This window comes from Chelonia mydas, chromosome 9 (assembly GCF_015237465.2).
Source record: "Chelonia mydas isolate rCheMyd1 chromosome 9, rCheMyd1.pri.v2, whole genome shotgun sequence".
Taxonomy (NCBI): domain Eukaryota; kingdom Metazoa; phylum Chordata; order Testudines; family Cheloniidae; genus Chelonia; species Chelonia mydas.
In genome coordinates, this window is record NC_057855.1 from 97,252,036 (window position 1) to 97,270,116 (window position 18,081).

At 44.5% G+C, this 18,081-nt stretch overlaps 1 protein-coding gene across 2 annotated transcripts in view; it reads left to right on the top strand.

Annotated features, from left to right (window-relative positions):
• Positions 1–18,081, top strand: part of GPC3 (glypican 3) — a 270,116-nt gene that overhangs the window by 171,576 nt on the left and 80,459 nt on the right. For both annotated transcript variants that reach the window (XM_043522567.1, XM_037909178.2), the window contains exon 5: positions 973–1,098. In XM_043522567.1, the coding sequence (XP_043378502.1) occupies positions 973–1,098 (126 nt within the window). The remainder of the gene's footprint in view (positions 1–972; positions 1,099–18,081) is intronic.

Sequence of the window (18,081 nt, forward strand, 5' to 3'; positions counted from 1 at the left end):
CTAGGGAGCAAGCAGGAGAGCTTATTGCCACCGCAGGACTTAAATGGAGGTTTCAGAGTAGCTTAAATGGAGGAGGAGTCTCAGTTCTGGGGGTGGAGGGAGGCAACAGAGACGGTCACAAAGTACCCCAGAGCCTAGGGGAAGGTGTGCTGCTCTGAATACAGCCCACTTTGGGAAATGTGTCCAGTACTGAATTTGGCTCATTGTTACATATTAGGTAGCGTGCATTGTCAATGGACAGTAACTGCCTGTGTTATCAACTTCTCCACATTTTACTACAGTAGTTCGTTACAAATTCGGACCGTCACCTTGCAGACACAAGCGCTTAACTTTACATGGGTGAGTAGTCCCATTGACTTGTGAGGCTACTTGTGTGTAAAGTGAAGCACTTGTGTAATTGTAACCTGCTGGCGAGTGTGTGTTACATGTCCCAGTTACTGAGCTTTAACTCTTCAGCTCAGACTGTAGCAGCTTGTGCTTTTAGCTCCAGAGGTCCCTGATGGAATCCTCACCGTGTCAGCCAAGGGGATGACTGTCACCTAGGTGTTTGCAGGATCGGGGCCATCGGGCCCACTGCTTCTTGCAGCCTTTGAAACCAGGGGGAATTGTGCCTGACTAAGGAATGCTTGGATTTGAGAATAGCTGACATGACATGACAAAATGACATAGAGGGTGTGATGCAGAGTGGCAGAAGTCTCCATAAACAAGCCTGATGCTTCACCTTTAACTTGCCATGGTGCTCCTGGCAGGTAGGAAGTTACGCATGACTTCTGGACACATTGATTGCTATAAGCAGCCGTGTGAGGCCTGCTGGTAAAACCTGCTGAACCGATGATAATCTAACATTGGTTAGTCTCTAAGGTGCCACAAGTCCTCCTTTTCTTTTTGCGAATATAGACTAACACGGCTGCTACTCTGAAACCGATGATAATCTGTTCCTCTTTAACTTATACCTTTGTGCTTTCTTTTCAGGGAGCTCATTATGAAACTAAAATCTCATAGCAGTTTTTATAGCAGCTTGCCCGAGTATATCTGCAGCCACGGTTCTGCTGTTCAGAATGACACCCTTTGCTGGAATGGACAAGAAATTGTGGAGAGGTGAACAATTCTTTTTTTCTCCTCAGTGCTCCTCATAAACAGTTAAATGTGCATGTAAGTGTTTGTAGGACTTGGGCCTACTGAATTCATTGATGTCTGAGATTTCACAAATAGCTTCACTGGCGATCTTCGTTATTTATACAAAACTTAAAAACAATCAGGCCAGAAGCTGAGTCTGCTGCGTGATGTTTAGCAGAGCGATGGAGCAGAGGGGGGCCCAAAACTACCTATGGGAAGGAGCAGAAGGTTACTCTTCATGCTTTATTGAGATGTGGAAGCCACTCTGTGTGAAACACACGCTGCTGTGACCCAGTGGAGAATCGGGTGTGTGGGTGTTGACCAGTCAGGAACAAAGATGCGGAACAATTGCTTTACTAAGCAACACTCGCTCTGGAAAGGGTATAACTCAGTGACAGTTTGGGTATCAATGAGGTTGTAGTTACCCTTTTACCTTTGGTGTGGCTTCACGCTGATGGTCATCTGGGCTACTGAGTTTTGGTAATACATCTTCTGGGTTTGTGCTGACTTTCTTCCAACTTGAACATCTGACCTTCATTCTAGAATGAATCATTAACATTAGGAAATAGACAAATGCCACAGTATTACTTGTGGACATGGTAATATCTGAAAAACACTCAATTCTGTCCTCAGGTACACTTCAATGTGGACTGCATAATGCAGGTGTGCATGGAATTCGGTCCAAAGTGTGCAGTTGTTTTCCTTTGCATGATCTACTTGCACTGTAACCAACAGGAGGTTTCTACTGATGGGTCTTTAAATAAAAAGTCTTAAGTGTTGGGCCAAATTCATCCTTGGTGCAACTCTGGGATGCCAGCAGAGTATCAACCACAGTGGTTCTTCCCCATTCTGTTTTCTCCTGCTTCCATATATAATATATTAAGTATATTCATTGCTTCTCTGGGTGTTGTGACAATTATCTGTGAGATTAATGGTGAATGACAAATGCAAGGTTAATATTACAAAGGAAAACGTGTTAATGAAAAAACTTTTTTTTTTTTTTTGGCAAAACATTGGTCCCGAGAAATGTTCAAGAATGTATGAACTCAGCATAGTAATGCTTATTATAATTACACGTAATATCACCAGACTGCTCTTCTAATAACCCTACTTTGCAAAATGTCCTTTACTATTAAAGTAATTTACATAAGGAAAATAATAGAAATAATGTCAAGACATGGCAAAAATAACATAGAGCATAAAGTATGGCTGCTTCTTGGTTGGTAACCTCAGGAAATAATTAACTTGTACTTGCAGTACTGACCTGAAACACTGAAGGGACCAGAAAACGACATCAAACTATTTTTTAAAAGATTACTCAAGCATTGCCGATTATGCATTTAATAATATGAAGTTACTTTGCCTCAGGAAAAATGTGCCCTCTGTCTGTAACTTCTTTTGGAAAAACTTTCATCTCCATGCCTAATGAAAAGTACAATTCAAAAAGGATTAAAAAAAAAATATTTCTCTGCTTCTTAATTAAAAAGCACATGAAATCATGCTATTAAATACTACAGCCTGGGTAATGTGAAACGTTTAAGTACAATGAGGTCTTTGCAGATCAAGATTGAAATTCTATGTTCTTGGTCCTACTGTCCTAACTTAGACCACACAGAGTCCCAGTGAAGCCAGTGGTGGACGACTGTGTTGTCAGTGTGGGTCCTGGTTTCAGACTCAGATGATGACCCATGTGGGCAGGATCAATATGGCTCTGTACGATGGGATTTCTTTTCAGTTTAAAATACCCAGACATGTACATTTAAAAAAAACGATGTTAAAATGTCACCCAAGTTGCAGAGTCACTCACTTAGAAATTAGGAAATACCTGAATGAAGGTTGCCTATGCAATCCTAATTTGGCCTCCTTGCGTGTGTGCATCATGATGCAGTCTTCAATTACAGGCTTACATAGTGTTTGTTCTACAAGACACCTGCCTTAGTCAGGGCACAGGATGGACAATGAATGAGATGGAGGGTTGCAAGAAGAGAAGGGATGCCCTTTTGTGGGTAAGGCATCAGCCCACCGAGAGAAGAGCTGGGTTCTAATCCTGGTTCTTCCAGGCTCTACCACAGATTTGTGATGAGCTATTGTGTACGGCTGTATCATATGGGTAGGGACAAAGGGGCCAAATAAAGGGTGAACAGGCAACCCTAATTCTGACATTTACTTGAATGCTTGACTTTGGAACCTGTGTGTAAATTCTATTATGGCAGTGCCTAGGAACCCCAATCAAGGATCAGGGCTCCCTTGTATTAGGTGCTGTATAGATTAAAACAAAGAAGCCCATCTGTGCCCCAGAGAGCTTACAGTTTTGGTGTAGGACATGACAGGTGGCTGAAAAAGGCAGACAGGATAGGGAGTGGGGTTGGGAGGATGGAGATAACAGTAAAGTGAACAGAGTTTAGCAAAAACCCAGAAGTTTCTCTTCCCACTTGCCTGGCCACTGAATTAATAATGAAATGAACAACTTTGCAGTACCAAGAGCAAAGCTATCTCCTGCAGTGCTCCTCCTTAAGTGAACACACTTCTATCTGCTGTCTTCTCCCTCCCACTCTGTCTTGTCAAACACACACCACCTCCTCTGCCAGCTTATCTGAAATATTGACAACAACCCTCTTCAGAGCCGAAGTTTAAATTTTTCACTCCAAGCCAAGTGACAGCGATGGCAGATGAGTGCGAAAAATCGGATCCCCTTGCAGAGATGTCAGTGGTGTCCTCTGGAGGAAAGACCAGCTGGTCTGTGTAGCAAACCACTTGCTAACTAGTCGTGAATTGGTGTGGATGGCGGCTTGCATAGGGGCTGCTTTGCATCTGTCCTGCTGGAGAGGCTGTACTGAGATGCACAAAACCACAGTGAGGGCCGAGGGTTCATGGAACTCACATACACAAGCAGAAAATAGGTCATCAACATTGTATCTTAGATTTATTTACCTCCTTCCTGCCTCATGTTTTAAGCATATACAACCCTAACATGTCCCGGAATGACTGTCTGATTTCTCACTGGGTTGGGAGTGTGAGTAGGACCCAAAAGTGTTTCCCTTAATGGAATTAGAAATAGAAACTAATCTGAATAAAGTCACACTAATAAAAATAAATGCCTCTTCTCTCCTCATTCCCATTTACAGACTGAGTTTTAAATTGAAATAAGAATCATCACATCGGTTAATTACTGTATCTAAGGTGTTCAAGAGTGATAGTGATTTTTCTTTTGTGCTGCCTCAATTTTGGGGTTACCCAAATTGGGATCCCTTAAAGGGACCTGTTTTCAGAACATGGGTGCTCAGCACTTTCTGAAAATGAGGCCCCTTCAAGGTGTGTCTAGCTGGGCTCCCAAAATCACTAGTCACTTTCAACAGTCTTGGCCTTTATTTTCCCCAAGCGAGGTGAAACCTAAAAACATCAGCTGTATGCTCTAATTCTTCCGACATAACTTCACCTGTCCATGTGCTAGGCTGATGCTCACTTCTGATTTTCCCCAGACCTGGCTTTCAACTTTTTACAAGAAATACTGGGTTTCATGAACCTTGCAGTCAGCTTCCGGATATTAGTCATTTATTGGCTGGTAGCCTACTGGGAGAGCTGAGAAAAGAAAGTCCTGACCTGGGGTGTCCATGTGTGTAGAATGCAAAAATTCTGTGACCTCAGATTTATGTGTCTCTCTGTTTTCCTGGCTTTTTAAGGCTGTAACCCAGATGCAGTGTTCCCCTGCTCAGATACTCATGAGTGAAGTACACAGCAGGCTGGACAAAAATAGACTTCCTTCCTTCCTTGTAGTTAACCTGTTCCATGTACAAGAGTTGGACTGGAGCCAGCAGAGAGACATTCATAACTGCTTCATTGCTAGAAGGGTCCTGATACTACGGAGAAAATTGTCTCGGTTCAGGTTTTTCGATTAATACTTAAGCCTTATCCACATTAGGGATGTTTCATTACAAGTGTCCTACCCTTGCTAACCAGGGGTCGGCACCACCATGTTGTGAGACGGACAGGTGACAGAATTACTTTACTTACTGACGGACATTGGCGGGGGGGTGGGCTGCAGGAGGGGTGGGTTATGTCATTCAGTCATTCAATTTTTTGAAAAGATTACCATGGACCTCAAAATTTTTAGCACAGATACTTGTGTCCATGTACGGACACGTTGCTGACCCCGGCTGCTAACGCTGGTGCATCCATATAGATAAAGGTTCTATGCCTGGAACCGTTCTTAATTCCATGTCGGTTAAAGCTGCTTGAAGCTCTTCTGATCAAGGTGGTATTTAAAAAGGTGCCTGTCCAAAGCCCCGAAGGGGATTGAGCTACTACCCTGAGTGCTGGGGAGCTGTGGGCAGGTGATTCAGTTCCTGGGCTATGATAGCCGCACAGGTACGTGATAGGTTTATTTATCACAGCCATGGATTTTGTATGTGTGAGCATGTTTGTCTGTGGGTAGAGATAATTTCTATAGGAGTTGAGGTTGCTGTAGTAGCCACGTCTCTAATAGGTTTCAGAGTGGCAGCCGTGTTAGTCTGTATCAGCAAAAAGAACAGGCACCTTAGAGACTAACCAATTAATTTGAGCAAAAGCAACAGCTCACTTCATCGGATGCATGCAGTGGAAAGTACAATGGGGAGATTTATATACACGGAGAACATGAAACAATGGGTGTTGCCATACACACTATAATGAGAGTGATCAATTAAGGTGAGCTATTATCAGCAGGAGAAAAAAACCTTTTGTAGTGATAATCAGGATGGCCCATTTCCAGCAGTTGACATAGGACCATCATAGGACCTAATCACATCAGGCACACTATCAGAGGCTCGTTCACCTGCACATCCACCAATGTGATATATGCCATCATGTGCCAGCAATGCCAGCCCCTCTGCCATGTACATTGGCCAAACCAGACAGTCTCTACGTAAAAGAATAAATTGACACAAATCAGACGTCAAGAATTATAACATTCAAAAACCAGTTGAACACTTCAATCTCCGTGGTCACTCGACTACAGACCTAAAAGTCGCAATATTACAACAAAAAAACTTCAAAACCAGACTCCAACGAGAGACTGCTGAATTGGAATTAATTTGCAAACTGGATACAGTTAACTTAGGCTTGAAATAAAGACTGGGAGTAGATGGGTCATTACACAAAGTGAAACTATTTCCCCACGTTTATTTCCCCCCCTACTGTTACTCACACCTTCTTGTCAACTGTTGGAAATGGGCCATCCTGATTATCACTACAAAAGGTTTTTTCTCCTGCTGATAATAGCTCACCTTAATTGATCACTCTCGTTATAGTGTGTATGGCAACACCCATTGTTTCATGTTCTCTGTGTGTATATATATCTTCTTACTGTATTTTCCACTGCGTGCGTCTGAAGAAGTGGGTTTTAGCCCACGAAAGCTTATGCTCAAATAAATTTGTTAGTCTCTAAGGTGCAACAAGTACTCTGGTTCTTTTTGTCTCTAATAGGGTATCTTAGCATTAATTCTGTTGGAAGGGGCCTCTAGGCATTTGTCCAGTGTAACCCCTCTGCATTGTGGCAGGATTTATTGATTATTCTTAACCCATTTTGACGTGGGAGTATCTAGTCCAGCAATGAACAGCAATTCCATACCCTCCCTTGTGAGCTTGGTCAAGTGCCTCGCTCCTTAGGATAAACTGGCCCTTTTGCTTCTTAAACCTCTTCACTTCTTGTCCTCTTGGTTAATACTGGCTCTGTCCTATTTATAATATTGCTTTATGTATTTGCAGACCGCTGTCATGTCCCTCCTTTTCACAGGCTAGATATGCCCAGTGTCTTTAGCCTTCCCAAAGGCTCTCATTTCCAAAACCATTTATCAAAGTTTTCATTTCTCCTCTCTTAACTTCCTCCAGTTTGACTGAACACGACACTCCCATTTTGGCCTAATTATTGCTTAGCAGGGTGGACTGTTTGTCTTGCTTTTCCCTCTGGTGTTCCAGTTAATGCAATGGGACATCGCCGTTGTGCTTTTTACAGTTACATCACGTGGTTGACTCATATTCATCGCTACCGTAGAATCTTGGGAGTGGCAGAGAGCGGTCTGATTGCAGGATGGGGAGCCAGGAATCCCTGAGTTCTAACCCCAGCTCGCATACTAGCTCATTTTTTTGGTCCTGGGTATTTGCCTGAGTTTCCCCATGTGTAAAATGAGATAATAAATACAGTGGATAAAAATCTCATCTGCTATAAGTCATACCACTACTGAAGTCAAAAGAGCTATGCTTATTTACATCAGCTGTGGATCTGACCCAACATTTATCTACTCATGGGAATGCTTTTAGGATTAATAAATTGCTGTGTAGATGACAAGCACTGTCGATTATAAGAGTTTAGTATTCCATTGACTGACTCATCCCATTTTGCATATTGGATTATTCCTTCCATTGTGACCCACTTTGTATTTCCCTTTATTGAATCTGATTTTATAGACTTCAGTCTGTTTCTCTTATTTATCAAGATAGTACTGTCCCGATCCGAAAAGAATTTGTTCTCCTTCCTAAGTTGGTATCATATGAATTTGATTAGTGGGTTGTCATCCTGATGGCCCCTCTCCTTGTCTTATTTGTGTAACATCAGCTGATGCAGCGCTATCAGGAAGTACATGCATCTTGCAAAGATGTGCAGTCTTTGAAAGAAGTTGATTTTCTAATCAGATGCCCTGGGCATGGCCGTCTTCAACTGTGCAGTTGCTACACAGTAGGAGAAAATATGCTGCAAGTATTAAGAAAAAAGAAACGCATAAAAAAGCACTCCTTTGAGGTACATTAAAATGTGTTAGACATTGATGGGAAGCACACCATTCACAGAAAAGGCCCATTTACTGCGCACTCACCAGCCTGTGAGAAGTGTTGCTGGGTTTTATAGAATAACTTTCTGATTTAAGGTTTTTATACAGTGTGTCAAGATTTCACAGCATTTAATTTGCAAAGCCTATTAAAAGTTCAGATTCTTAAAGTTTAATAATCTGCTTATACTGGTATATTCCTTTAAAGCTCTTGTGAATAGCACGTCGGACACATTATCCTTTGCAAAACTTTTAAGCAAATTATGCAAGTATTATCATTTCAAAGCTGTACAAGACAAATTCTACATTAACCTAAGTTCTCCGTGCGTCTCTTAATCCTCACTCCTTTTATACCATATCCAAATTAACATATTCTTAGCATCCCGTTAAACTATCCTGATTTCACTTCCTGCAGGAAAAAGTTTCTAATTTCCTTTTTATTGCCAATATATTCAGGGTTTTTTAATTGTACAAATAATAAACAATCAAAGCACAGCAGGATGTCCGAGAGAAAACGTGTATATTGTAACAAGGATGATTCCACGCCAATAGTGAACCTTCAGCTCATGAAGAGGACAGTTATTTCTGGCGGTGTTACAGAATATCAGACACAATGGCGTCCCAAAAAAGGAAGGGGATTTTATAACTTTTTAGATACATAAAACAAAGTTTCCTAGCATATGTAAGCTTTACTTAGGCCAGTGTAGTAGGTTGTTCCCAGAGAATTTTAAGAATGGAGATCATGGGTCTCTCTCTAGATATATTAAACATACCTGTTGATCCAATGGCCGACCAACACTTCCATCATTAGTATGTCTCGAACGGTATTGAACTAAAGTGAAGTGAAGTGATAAAGGGTTTGTACCATCCCCAGTGTTGCCAACTCTCATGATTTTATTGTGACTCTTGCCATATTTGGTGGGGTTTTTTTGCTAAAAGCCCCTGCTTCTGGAGTCAGGCTATTATCTGATAATCTCAGCTCTTATTTAAAAGAGCGTAAGGAATACTTTACCAGCCAACATGTGATGGAATGGCAGTGCCTGGCGGGGGCAGCACACCCCCCCTTGCGGGGCCGGCCCACCACAGTTTGGCACATGAGGCGGGGAGCTCAAATGACGCCCCCATGCCCCCTCGCTTGGGCTAAAACTTTGAAAGGTCTCAATTCTGCCTTCTTCCCGTTCTACTCCTCTCATGGTGCTGCTCTGCTACCTACCCCAATACAGGAGAACTAACAACTTAAAATGCCTTGTTCAAAAATTGTAAGTAACACTTAATTTTCAAACGCCTGAAAAGCAAATGTAACTTTTCTTGTCTGCATAGCAAACACTGGCATTTTTATCTGTTTGAATAATCAAAGTGGTGCTTTCCGTGCTTTCTGGGTTGCAAAGATTTGAACTGCTTCCTGCTGAAGGTTCACAGTCTGGGCCAGCTCATGCTCTATTGAGATGGTTGCAAGGCCGACCAGCCTCTCCTGTGTCATTGTGGAGCGTAGATGTGTTTTTATTAACTTCAACTTGGAGAAGCTGCGTCCTCCACTGGCAACTGTTACAGGAAGTGTTAGAAGTATGCGCAGAGCAACAAAAGCATTTGGAAAGAGAATGGTCATCTTATTTGTGCACATATATTCCAGAACAGCCTTTGGAGTTGATCCTGCTGAAATGTATCTTGAAAGGGCTTTCAGTTCATCACCTAAATCACTCGCATCAGTATCGCGCATGTCATCAGGTGTCAACACTGTCTCTAGTGCCCTGCATTGCTGGTGTAGGTCTTCTTCGGGTATAGCGAGGAGTTTTGGAATATCATACAACATCCCAAATATACTGCTGTGTTCCTTGAGCTGCACAAAACGTTCTTCAGCTGACTGCATTGCACAATCTGGCACCCGGTTAAAGAATTCAACTTTGAATTGTTGTTTGGGGTCTCTTATGGGATTATCCCGTGCCTCGTAATCAAAATGTCTTCTTTTTCGGTGACTCTTGTATTCTTGAATGGGTGGGAAAATAGCTTCAGTGTGAAGTTCCTCTGCCAACTTCTGTGCACTCTTCAGAACGTTTTGAAATCCCTCATCTGACTGGTAAGACTGTAGGTATGACTTTGTTTTGTCCAGTTGTTCCACTGCTCCAGATATATCAAGGTCAACACCTTGGAGTCTCTTGCTTACAACATTTATTTCAAACAGTATGTCATGCCACAACACTAAGCCACACAGAAATTTGAAGTTATTTATGTTTCTGGTGATTCCATTTGCCTCTGCCACTGTTCTCCCATGAACAGTTCCTGTCATAGCATTATCCTCCAAAGTGGCAACTATGGCATCATCTATCTTCCCAATTTGGTGTTTGATAGGCTTTATCGCCTCCACTCGACTTTCCCATCGTGTGGCACTCAGTGGTTTCAGTGTCAGAGAGGATGTTCCGAGATGTTGCTTCAAAATATGCCGTTGATGAGTTGATGCAGAGAAAAATACATAGATGCTTTGAATTACATTAAAAAATTCAGGAGCCTCACTAGAAGCTGGTGCTGCATGAACTGACCAGTTCAATGAATGATAACTGCATGGGACAAAAAAAGCTCAAGGGTTTATCTCTCGGATCCCTGTCTGCACTCCTCTGTTCTTTCCTCTCATGTTGGCACCATTATTGTAGCCCTAACCTCTCATGTCAGCTATCGCAATTCCCGTATCTTCCAGCTTTTTAAGAAGCACATTTGTCATACCAGCTCCTGTAGTATCATCAAGGTCAATAAATTCTAGAAAATGCTCTCTGACAATCACCACTGCAGGGACATTTTCTCTGGGTTCTGTTGTTACAAAATGCACCAAGTCGTTTGTTCCATATGGCTGATGTCAGGTGTTCAGTCCAGAATAACAGAGTAAGATCTTGCTGACTTCAGATCTGCCACAATCTTCTGTTTGACTTTTGTTGCCAGTAACTGTATGATCTCATTTTGAATTGTTTTCCAAGGTAGTGGGTGGTGACTTCTTAGATGCTCCTGGAGTACGGCATCAAACTCAGCCATCAGCTCCACAATTTTAAGGAAGTTTCCATTGTCTGGCACATACAGCTGATCTGAAGTGCCACGCAGTGCTAGGTTTTGGGTACCAAGCATTCTCACAATGGCAATGAGCCTTTTCAGAACATTTTGCCAGTCAAGAGACTCTGAAGCAATCTTCTCTTGATGCTGATCATCTATGGTGGCCTTTAAAAACCCTAGTCTCATCTCAAGCTCTTTCCACCTATGGAATGCTCTCTGGTGATTTAATGCCTTCTCATGGCATGCTAGATTTTCCCAGTCCTTTGTTCCTGTAGAACCCAAAGTGTCTGGAACATTAGACTGGAAGAGTTTGCAACAAAAACAGTATGCAGCATTCTGGGTTTTCGAGTACATAAGCCATGGCCTGTCCGCTTCGTCCCCATTGGGGATTTCACGCCAGCAATGTGTTGGATGGAAACTTCTATTTTCATTGTCTTTGGGGAACATGAAGTTTTTCACTTGCTGTGCCCAGGAAGTCCCTCAGGCTACTGCTCAAGTGGGTCCACAGTCCTTGATCATTTAGACTTAAGGAACTAAACTCAGCAGCAGCTGTTTCTTGCGCCTCCACCACCCTCTTCTCTGATCTACACTTTTCTTCAGGAATGTGCATGGTTATATCCATTTGAGATGGAGATATGGATGCTGAAGTAGCTGCCAGGTCACCTGCACTCTGACTAACTGGAAGATCGGGCATCTCCTCACTGGGACCGGAAGGCTCACCATGAACATTTGTGTCTATGTGTCTCAGGAGAGCTCCTTCCTGCTTAGTTAGAAAAGCTTCCTTTGCTTTCTTTCTTTTTCTGAATGCTGCCCCAGAGGGACATTTTCTTCTTTCACTCAAGACTGCTGTGCTGTGTCAGCTATAGTGGCTCTCAACACTCAATTGAAGGGGACAAATAAGCAGGCTGGTAGCAGGGCCTGAGCGAGGGAAGAGATCAGCATCTTAAGGGCCTAACTGGCTCCTACTACTTCAGTTGACGGCCTGTTCTCCTCAAGTGGGTTCAGGAAGCAGCAGGAAACAGGAAGCTCCCTGAGAAGCTGGTGTTAATCAGTCCAGGTTCCTGGGCGTGCTAGAGAGGTACATAAGAGGCTCCTCCTCTCTCTCCCTGCAGCTCCTGCTGCTTTCTGTTATTCCCTCCCACATTTTCTCCTGCCTGCCTGTTCTCTCACTTGTGCCCTCCTTCCTCCAGCACAGCACTCCCCCATCTCTGTGGGTCTAGAGCAGAGAGAATCCAGATGCACAAGCAGGAGACACAATTTTCTACACTCTGGGTCCTAGTGGCACCCCGCACGGTCTGGCACCTGAGGCGGCCGCCTCCGCTTGCCTCATGGTAAGCCCAGCCCTTCCCCCTTGGTCGCCCTCTTGCGACAGTCAGTCAATGGGGCTGTACGTCTGAAAAGAGAGCTTTTGTTTGGTGGCCTGGGTCCCTGCAAGAGGCTCTTGGTGTGGCTGACTGGGACTCAGGGCAGTTAATATTACCAAGCAAAATAGAAAAGAACCGCCTTCCAGTTTTGCTCGAGGTCTGGCAATACTGTATCCCACAGAAGAGGGTGAACACTTTAAAGATTCCAGGCCAGGCTCTCAGCTGGTATAAATCGACATAGCTCCATTGGCTAGAAGAGGTCCTGCAATGCAGAGCACCTTTTGATATTGCAGAATGGGTTGCTGCTGTTGTCTCAGGATCCATTCCTATGGGCCCTCTTTCCTTAAAAGGCTTACCTACACGTGGAACGATCGGGTTCTATTGCATTCAGTCCCCCCGCATCACCAAGAAACTAAGGTTCAATGAGCAGCATCAAAGTGAAGAAGTCAAAGAAGACAGAACATTCTGCTCCCCTCTAGCAGGCTTAAAGTGTGCAGCTGCATTTGAATAAATACTTTGTAGCCAGGAGGCAGGCGTAAATTAATTGGTGTTTGAATGAAAAGGTTACTTTCCTCTTTCATATATAGTACTTTACACTTGACTTGCAGGATTATTTTCTGTAAATCATACATTGCACTTCAGTAATTTATCTCCAAACTTAGCACAGCCAAGTCGGCTGCAGCTGTCTCTCTGCATTTCAATGCTAAAGCAGATTCTGTGGGGAAGGAAACACACCAGTACATTTATTATCATATGTTTAAAAAACATTTTGCTGTCTGGACTCCCGTGCTCTGAAACGAAAATCAGGAGGTAAAACTTGTTGGGAACCCCATTGGTTAAATCTAATTGAGCTGGAGTGGGAAAGTATTTGCAAAGGTGAGAGTTTTGGATGTGAGGGTTGGGGCAAACCCCTTATTTGAGTTTAATACCAAATATGTATGACTTACGAATGAAAGAGGAATATGTAACCCATGCAAGGCTTTAGCTTGGTAATGTTTTCATCATGTGATTATCTTTAATGATCTTTAGTGACAGCCATGTATCAGCACACTTTACAACAACGTGACATTTCTCCTTTTGAGATTATCTTCTCACAAACAGTAGCTCCTATCCAGGGAACTATGGGAGGGAAACCCGCCTTACTCTGCTGAATGACATCCTACTACAGGGTACCACATCTGAGGTAGGGATCTTTGGTTTTGTGCTGCTTATGAAGTGGAGGCTGGGCACATGCTCCTGTTATAGCATTGGTGTTTCAAAAGGCAGGGCCCCAGTTGGAGCTCGGAGGACTTTAATAATTTACACCAGTTAGCAGTATATTAGTCAGTGCTGACAGCATCCTTAGAGGACGGGATCTGTATCAGGGCTTGTTAGGGCTCATGTCTGGAACAGAAACATCTGCAAAACAGCTCAGATTCAATGGAGACACCTACACTCTGTAGAGGTAAGTTGGAAACATTCTGCATCCGTCACTAGGTGCCTTTCTTGTAGCTGTCTTGCCTTCATCCCTTGGTCAGTTTGGCCAGGAGACTTCCCATTGCTGTCACTCAAGGCAATGCGGGAACAACCTGGCCCTCTTTGGTCCAAGTTCAGCAAGGCACCTAAGCACAAGCCGAATCCTGCCTCTGCTCCACAAAACACTTTATTCTTAGACGATAAGTTTGCTGTAAATCTATAAGATGAGGTCATGCAGTCCCTGCTTGTGCCGTACCGTGGCCACTTTCGTGCTAATTAACACTCGGTACGCTCACTTGCTGAGTTGAATGGAAAGACAAAAAAGGAAGTTTCTGGCAGGATTCTTCTAACAAGTCACAGAACCCTGGGGAAAAGTAGGGTGTTTTTGCTGTTGGCTTGCCTATACTTTTCTTTCCCATGAGTATGGTCGCAGGGCTGGCTTTAGGACCCAGTAAGCCCGTTAGCTGCTGATGGCTGTCAAGTGGGCGACACCTTGGGAGACCATGCTGCAGGGATGGTGCCCGCTGCCCTTTCCAGGAAAGCTGGGATTTCAGGACTCTTTTTCCTCCTTCCCTTACTGAAGCTAAGTTTCAAACTCTTTTAGCTCACACACGATCTTTGGGTGTGCTCAGAAAAGATGCCCAGGCTCACTTCATACAGTCCTGCCATGCCTTAGGTGCAGCTAGGCTTCGGGAAAGCCATAACCCCTATGTTCTGGCAGTGACTTTCCTTCCAGCTGAACTGAGAGAATGAAAGCCCCGGCTCCGCAGTCCAGCCCTGTTCAGCAAAGCACGCTAATCACAATGAGGAAGATTTTCAAAAGCACTGAGTGACTTAGGGACCTGTCTCATTTTCAAAAGTGACATAGGAGTTCGGCACTTAACCGCCGTTTGTGCCTTTGAAAATCTGTCCCTGAGGATTACTCAAAGTCAGTGGGACTCAGGCTCTTAAGTCACATTGGCACTTTTGAAAATTTTACCTGAGGTGCTTAAAGTTAAGCATGCGTTTAAGTGCTTGCTAAATAGGGATGGAGTGAAACGTGCTTAAATGCTCTCAGAGAATCTGTGTCATTGTCTGCCTGGGGGACCTGACTCCATCCCTAGGCCAAGGAAATGCATTTGGGATGTCTGTTTTCTTTGTGTTAATGATACTTTCACCTTCAGAAAAGCAGGAGATGCACTTTGAGCCTCACAGCTCTGATTGTCAGAGTCCACACTTCCCGTCGGCTCCAATGGGAGTGGCAGAGATTGGGCTCCCTGAAAATCAGGCCTTGCATCCAGTGGGATATGTGGGCTTTATAAACGATTCCTAGATTCATGGGGTAAGGTCAGAAGGAACCAGTCGATCATCTACTCTGACCTGTCTCCTGCAGGCGAGAACATTTCACCCACTTACCTCTGTATTGAGCCCAATAACTGTGAGTGAGGGGGTGACTCAGCCTCTGTCTTTGTGCCTTTCCTCCTTTGCTTTCCTGTTGCCATGTCCTTTTGCATAAAAGCAGGGAATTTGTCCCCTGACAAGGTGTGTTCCCTTTTCCCACGGGTGGAGGCCGGGCTGATCTGGAGTGTAATAGCAGGGCAGGTCTGGATGCTCGTGAGCAAACCAGCTCTCTTTAGGTTTAGTTTTGTGCCCATGAATTCATTGCTCAGGAGAAGGAAGGGCTGCATTGCCTACCCATGGACTGAAAGCCTTGTGCATCTGGGTGCAGCCCAGGTATCAGGACAGTTCTAGGGAGAACCCCACAAGGGGAACATCCCGGAGTTTCCCCCCAACATTCAGGTCCTCTCTTGTGGGTTTTCCTGTGCAGGAGGATGGCTTCGCCATTAGGGTATGTCTACACTGCATCATAAACCTGAGTCTGTGGGACCTTGGCTTGTGGACTCTGTGTTCCCAAGTGCATGCTTGAGCATCCTCACTGCATTGCAGAACTCAGGTTTTACAATTGCTGGACCCACAACTGTGCTAACGTCCATTTTGTGCGATGTAGACTTTCTGACTCGGGTCTGCAGCTTGAGCAGGGTCCCCACTGCAAAATACAGGGCTTGGACCCGAGTCTCAGCAGGACTCAGGCTATGACTCACCACTTTAACACGGTCCTAGGACCCAGGTCCTGAGTGCTTACTGACCCAAGTCAGACTGATTTGTGTGTGGATGGAAGGGGGGCTTGGGCTCAATCCTTAGTGTGCAATGAAGACATATTCTTTGTCTCACTGGTAGCCTATGACTCCAACCCTGTCTCTAATGGAGGTAACCAGGGCCACTCACTGTGCCTTCCATATTCTCCACATTCACTGAATGTTCGCCACTGGACATTATGTCCCATGGCCCTACCACATCTACTGTGCTCCATCATCTATGACATACTAGAGTGTAGAGAGTCTGATCTTGCAGTCCTTGCCCAGACAAAACTCCCATTGACTTCAGTGTGAGTTTTGCCTACTCAGGGATTACAAGATCAGTTTATTTGCATTTGTATTACACTATTCCAGAAGAAATGTATTCCTTTGATTTAGGTATGCTCCAGACAGGGGCTCAGTTCTGCTCTCACTGAAGTCTACAGAACCCAGGAGTTAAATCTCACTGAAACTCCAGAACGCTTTTCAGCAATGTACTTTAATGTTCTGTCTCTGCATTTTAAAATTAGCTTCACATAATGACAGCAAAGGTAGCAATTTCTCAGGCATCTAAAAAGTCCGGCCTTTACATGTTCATGTAGCCAATGAGTTTATAGTTTTATAGACGTGTTGGCTTGGTTTAGTAGTGTTCTGCGATTGTGTGATAAAACAACAGGTCTAGCACCTCAGTCCTGCAAACATTTATGTGTGTAAAGTTAGGCACAGCTCTTGCAGGAACAAGTGTTTATGAGTGTAATAATTGAACTGCAGTAATGCGTCTTTCCACAAGATGGTGCCCTGAGAATATGGATTCTGCTGTAGTGCGTGTTTGTTGAGAGCCAGCTATTTATTTAGAAACGTTTGTTATTTCAGCCTCAGTGGAAATCATGAGCTCAGTCCAACAAAGCATTTCAGCACACGCTTAACTTTCAGCAGGCAAGTAGCCCCTGCTCGTGTGCTGGGCTGCGGTGCAGCGGTGCCTATTGTTTTGTGTATTTGGTACTTTCCCATCATGATTATCCTGCTACAAGACTTTTCAAAATATAAATGGAGGCTTGTGCATTTAACATTAAATGCTGAATCCCACATGAATCGCACTGAAGTTCATTTTTTTAATAAAAGTCGTTCAGGAAAGACACATGATAATTTAATTGTACTTTGGGTAACACACCGGTACAAAGGTGGCAATTCGGAGTGCTACAAGAGCGATTAAATGTATAGGCAGGGTGGCCTTGAGGTGAAGGCATTAGATGGGGACTCAGGAGATCTGCTCTGGCTCTTCACAGACTCCTTTGGCCAAGATACATGGGGCCCAACTGAAGGCCACTTAACAACGTACTTCACTTTTAGCGCGAGCTTCAAGTCAAGCGGTGATTAAGCGATTTCCAGAGTGGTGATCGGTTTTAAAATCGGGTGGAAGTGCATTCTTGAATTGTGGCCTTTCTCTCTCTGCCTCCGTTCCCCATCTGTAAAATGGAAACAGTTGTCTTGTTTGCCTGGCCTTTTTCTGCCTTGTCTGTTTAGGCCGTGAGATGTTCAGTGAGACGGTGCTTCAGGGTACGTCGACACTGCAGCTGGGAGTGAGCCTCCCGGCCCGGGTATCCAGACACACACTGGCTCCGCTCAAGCTAATGTGCTTAGAAATAGCAGTGTGGATGTGGTGACCTGGGCCAGCCACCGGAGGGGTTGGGTGGGCTGCCGCAACCTCCGCGCTTCCCATTTTAGCTCGAGCAGAGCTGGAGCGTGGCTGTCTGCCCGGGCAGGAGGAAACGCAGCCTGCTGCCGTGTAGACATCCGCTGACTGACTCTGGCTATGTCTCTGCACAGCCCCTGCCACCGGGGGGCCCTGGTCTCAGCGGCGGACTCTCATTAACACTACTGTGTGACGGATCTCGCATCAATCAAACGAAGGCAGTTCTGAATAGCCCTTGTCCTGAAACCTGGTCCCTGTTGTATTTGAAAAGCTGCTCAGATTTCAGGCTTTGGGGCCGGGTTCCTAGTGCACTGCTGTAAATCTGGAGGCACTCCAGTGGCCCTGGGGGAACTGAGCACAGACTGTGGACGTCATGCTGTTAACTTGGCCAAACCCTTTTCTGAAGCCCTCTCCCACACAGCGGAACACCCCACACTCTCCCTGTTGCGAAGACTTGTGACCTGGTGTCATCTCGGACGCCGTTCCCCTCACATCTGGCTTGCGTCCAA